General features: G+C 35.5%; 1 protein-coding gene across 1 annotated transcript; it reads left to right on the top strand.

The window, feature by feature from the left end:
* The first annotated feature begins 766 nt into the window (after positions 1–766).
* LOC107813987 (protein EMBRYO DEFECTIVE 514-like) lies at positions 767–3,382 on the top strand. Its single transcript, XM_016639309.2, has 2 exons — positions 767–1,224; positions 2,899–3,382. The coding sequence occupies exons 1-2, from the start codon at positions 835–837 to the stop codon at positions 3,214–3,216; spliced, it is 708 nt and encodes a 235-aa protein (XP_016494795.1). The 5' UTR covers positions 767–834; the 3' UTR covers positions 3,217–3,382.
* Positions 3,383–5,337: the final 1,955 nt, after the last annotated feature.

Genomic DNA, 5,337 nt, shown 5'->3' with positions numbered 1-5,337 from the left:
AGTTAGTTTTCAGCTGCTTATTTACATTCGTTCTTAGTTAGTAGAAATACCTCCAATTGTTATTTACAACGTTTGGGAAGTTGATTCCGTGGAATTTAGTAAGTTTAACGAAAGTAATTGATAAGTTAATTCCTTGTGGGTTCGACTCTGGGCTAAATACTCAGATTATATTTGCAATGTCCGCATGTCCTTTTAATAAGGCATAGTTGGGCGTGATTACATGTGTAGATGACGATTGTATTAATAAAGAAATTTTTTATACTAAAGTTATTTTTTATTCATAAGACAAACCAAACGAACATTATTGAATTGGAATTTGCTTATCTAATAACTAAATGCAGGTTCTAGCAATAAGATATCTCATAACAAAATACAAATTTTTCACTTATAAAATTCTATTGAGTTTATTATTATTGTTGTTATTGTATATTTAAAAGACATTTAACTTTATCCTCCTCCTACATATGTATGGAAATACTAATTGAATATAACTTTATCGTTGCCGAATACATTGATTGTATTCTTCCTAAAAATACAATATTTGAAGCTTGAAAGACTCACTTGACGAGTATTTCAAATGAAATAATGATTCCTAAAATTCATGTTCATATGTAACTTTAATTCTAAGTATTAATTTTATTCGACTTCAAATATTATATTTTTTTAAATTTCAATCAATACACAATGGCTACTTGAGTGAAAAATGCTAGGATCTCGGGTTGGCTTTCGGGTCAAAGCAGGATTTAAAAAGGCTAAACCCAACCCTAGGTTTTTTCTACGCCTTCTCACTACTTCACTTTGCTCCTCAGTCCCCTGAACTTACACAGTTTAACCATGGCAGAAACAGAACCTGAAGTCGCAGCTGCCCCCGCCGCCGAAGCCGTAGCACAGGCGGAGAAAGAGGAAATCCCGGATCAGGATATGGACATCGAAGCTCAAGCTGCCGATGATGCGGCGGAGAACGGCGGCTCGAAGCGTCCAAGGGAGGAGGATGGAAAGGAGTCGGAGAATGAAGACGCCTCGAAGAAGCTGAAGGTGGACAAGTCTGTGGAAGAACAAAGGCTCGAGAATTTAGACGGAAGCGAAACGGCTGTAGATGAAGAAAAGAAAAACGGGTCGGGTCCGGCTAGCGTGGGTCCGAAGAACTTCGGGTCATCAGTAGAGATGTTTGATTACTTTTACAAGCTTCTTCACTCTTGGTCTCCCAATCTCAACCTCAACAAGGTAATAATACATTTGATTAGTACTAATATATTTGAGTATTGGAATGAAATGGGTAAAAAATTTATAGGTGACTATTTGATTACCCTGTATAGCAAGATTTGGTTTGTACGGTGTTTCCGGGTCTCTGGTTTTAGTTTATCATATATTGGCTGAAAAATGTTGGATTTATTGGGAGCAATTTAGGGTATGTTACATGGAATAGTCTGAAAGTGCACTTCTTTAGAGCATTAAGCTGCACTATATGTCTTGATCAGTGAGTAAATTGCAGTATGTTGTTTAATGTGTGTCTTGGAAGCATAAATTGGGTTAGTTGTTTATTTGTGAGTGATTAGTTATCTCCAGGCCTGCAAAAAGCTGCTTGAAGGCTAAAGCATCCGACATTTAGGTGGATGTGATGGTAGATTTTTTTTTTGGTTAGCGTATATGTCTATGAATATAGACTTAAGAAGTATTGATTAAAGCAACCAGTTTCTTGTAAGATGTGAACCATGTAATAGTCATTGTGAGATTTCATAATTGCACCTCTCCTATTGCCCACATATGTATTTGGCTTTAGCAAATATTACAACAACAAACCCAACGGAATCCCACAAGTGGGGTCTGAGGAGGTTTAATGTGTACGCAGATCTTACCTCTACCTTATGAATGTGGAGAGGCTGTTTTCAATAGACTCTCGGCTCAAGAAAAGTAAACGGAAGCAATAACCCATTAATCGCAACAACAAGGTAAAAGGCAGCGGAAGCAAATGGCAAAACATGTAATAACCAAGATCAAGGAATACGAGAATACAAGACTAGTGCCAACTACTGGTAATAGTATAGTGACGCACCGTGTAATAACTAGGAATAGGAAAATACAAAACTAGTGCAAATACGGTTTTAGCAAATATTAAAAGGTAAAATTTGAGAATGTTATGTTATATTGGCCCATTTGGTAAATGATGGTTGTATTATGTGAAGTGAGTTTTGGATGGTAAAATTGATGTATGACCTCCATGATCAAGTAAAGTGTTTAGATTCCATTGCTTGGATAACTTTTTGCCTTCTTTTTAATGGTCTTAGTATTGATTATCAATTGTGTCCTAAGTTCAAAGATGCTGACCTGTTTTGGCTTTGGGTGATCTAATTTGGTTGGTTAGATGCTCCTCACTTAAAATGTATCTTTGCTTTCTGATTTTTTTTTGCTGCTTGACTGTGTTTCCCATCTGAAACATGGGATTGTTGTATTTGAATATGTTCATCTGGACTCAAGATGATCATCAATTGGTTGTTTATTATGCATAGTGACTTTTATTTTGTACCATCCAGTTTTTACTGTCGTTTTGTCATACCGTCATACCGATCAATTTGTGGTTCTCTTCTGATTCTCAATCGTCAAAGCTATTGTTTCTCAGACTCCAATTCTCTTCATTGTGCTTTCATTGCCTATTTTATTGTATTCTATCTGCATCTAAAAAAACTGTGAAGTGAAAAACTGTACGAGTTATATAAGTCACACTTTAGAATTATTACCATACAAGAATATGAACTATTATCTGTAAGCATTCATGGATTTACATGTGCAGTCAACTAATGGAGTATGAAAATGCTAAGATGGTTTATAAGTCATTATGAATAAAATTAGAGTACTTGATATGATGGTGATCACTTGTATTTTGTTTGTTGCGCGTTGCAGTATGAGCACTTGGTTTTGCTCGACTTGCTCAAGAAGGGTCATTTAGAACCAGACAGAAAGATTGGTACAGGAATTCGGGCGTTCCAAATCCGGTTTCATCCTCAGTTTAAAAGTCGCTGCTTCTTTGTCATTAGGGAGGATGGTTCTGTGGATGACTTTAGCTTCAGGAAGTGTGTTGATCACATTCTGCCCCTCCCAGAGAACATGCAAGTAAAACATGAAGCTAACAAAGCTTTGGCTCACAGCGGGAAAGGCGGTGGAAGGAAAGGAGGTGGACATGGGCGTGACCGTGGGAATGCAGGGAAGTCAAGATATTGAAAAACAGCTTCATATTTACCAGAATCGACTGCGTGTTTTGCACGCAGCTTCATATTTTGGTCAATACAGCTTTCTACTTGCAGTTTTGACATAATGATTTATGGCTAGTGAAGTTACATTACTATAAGGGGTGCATAATTCAGATTTTTTTGTTTGTTTGGTATCACATATAGTCTTTCCAAAATCTGCGTTAAATTGATGGAATGTGTGCTATCACCCGATGTAGCTGTCATATGAAGACTGTTTTAGTCAAATTCTTGTCTTGATTGTCCCCTAAGATGAATTAAACCAAAGAGGGATGAAGTGGGTAAATAGGTATTAAATTCATGGAGAAAAAATGGTATAGGAAAAATTTAACACCCTTCTGGTATAATCTTATGAGACAGGCCTAGTTTGACTCTACATTCGAACACGTATTATCTGTTTCCAATATTGATGAGAGAAATGACTGCCAAAACTCAGTAATCTCCACTGTTAAATCCTACGAAGGCTTAAACTCAAAACTATTATTGAACTAATCTGCAGATGCCTGATTCATTTGAGTTCTTACAACTACTTAAACACATCGTTCACTCAATATTTGCTTTGTCAATCAGATTCATTTTTATACCAATGGGTTTCAGGTTTACTCTTTAATAAAAATTAAGCCCACCTATACTTTTAAGTTATATTATAAGACAATTTTGGTCTGAAAGCAGTATTGCTTTGTGAATAGGAGTAATAGTTACGCATTTACAATTCAAGTTTGACAATGTTTTGGCGCACTTAAGAGTGAAGTTTGAGCAACAATATATTGGTCACATTTACCCTTCGTTATACTATTGGGTCAAATTTAACCTCACCATTAGCAAATTTTTCAAATTTACCCTCTAACCTGACGGGAAGCACCAAAAATCCCTTTTAATTTACTGCATTTCTTCCTCACAAATCAGTCATCTCCTTCGTGTGATCCACCGGAGAAAAAAAAAGGTCCATATTAAAAATTTGAGTGTGAAGTTACAGCATAATTTCCCCCCTTGTCTTTGGTTATACTCAAACCATAAATGAAAGGCAGAATTCACAGTTTATTGGTATGTCTCCAACGGAATGAGGGTGTGTGAGATACCGTAGATAATTTGGTAAAAATTTATTTGATTCTTCGGGTGGCTGAAATACATTTGCTTATGAAGTTGTTACTAATATTTACTACTATCTTTTATGAATTACAGGCATAACAAGGTCGTAGGTATCCATGTAAATGCATTTCCTTTTGAATTTGGATTTGGCATGTCATTTGATGCAAATTTTGCCGGCACAAGCACTTTTGCATGAATTTTGTGACATATGATTCTGTAGTATTGTCTGAGAAATTCTAAATTAAATGATCTGTTTATATTTATGTTCAACTTCAGAACATACTTTCAAAGAAATATTTACTAGTATTCTCATGCCTGGAGGTGGCGAGTTTGGAAAGTCTTCCTGCTCTAAATAATCAAGTGGAAGAAGAAAGCAACTTGTCAAGGATATTTTCTTCTCTGGTAGAGTACATGTAGGAGATAACTAATTTGTGAAAAAAAAATTGTAGTAGCAAATAGAAGAAATTTGGGATTTGGGGCTTTATGTTAGATTAGAGGGTAAATTTGAAAACTTTGCTAATGGTGAAGGTAGATTTGGCTTGATAGCATAATAGATGGTAAATATGAATTATATATTAAAGTAAAGGGATATATTTGACGCTTTTTCAAAATTTAAATGAGCAGATATTGATGGAGCTCCTAAATTAAATTTAACTAAACAAACCTACTGAACTAACTATGATAAACTATAGTCGCTGGTTTGCTTGCCTAACACTTTGAAAATGCAACAGGTTCAATTTGGCTGTATGTATTTCTGAAACTCTGGTATTAAGATTTTAAAACCAGAGACTCTCAAAGGGCCTTAAAAACGAATATGATAATATAGCTTCTAGAGCAGCTTGTAAATACATCTACAATTTAGAGATGATGCAGCTGTTAGGATAAAAAAGTCAGGTGTCATGCGGAAGTTAGCAAAACAACATTTGAACAACGATAAACCAGACGACAAAGAGTAATATATCAAAAGAGACATAAATATTTAATGTGGTTCGTCAACTGACCTACG

The sequence above is a fragment of the Nicotiana tabacum genome, chromosome 8 (assembly GCF_000715075.1).
Source record: "Nicotiana tabacum cultivar K326 chromosome 8, ASM71507v2, whole genome shotgun sequence".
NCBI classification, from domain to species: domain Eukaryota; kingdom Viridiplantae; phylum Streptophyta; class Magnoliopsida; order Solanales; family Solanaceae; genus Nicotiana; species Nicotiana tabacum.
The sequence above is the reverse complement of the archived record's forward strand: the minus strand, read 5'-3'. Positions and strand labels throughout refer to the sequence as shown.

Excerpts from the sequence above, each read along its gene's own strand:
- LOC107813987 (XM_016639309.2), top strand. The coding sequence starts at position 835 with ATGGCAGAAACAGAACCTGAAGTCGCAGCTGCCCCCGCCGCCGAAGCC. Across the intron at positions 1,225-2,898 it reads CCAATCTCAACCTCAACAAG|TATGAGCACTTGGTTTTGCT; the intron begins GTAATAATACAT and ends TGCGCGTTGCAG.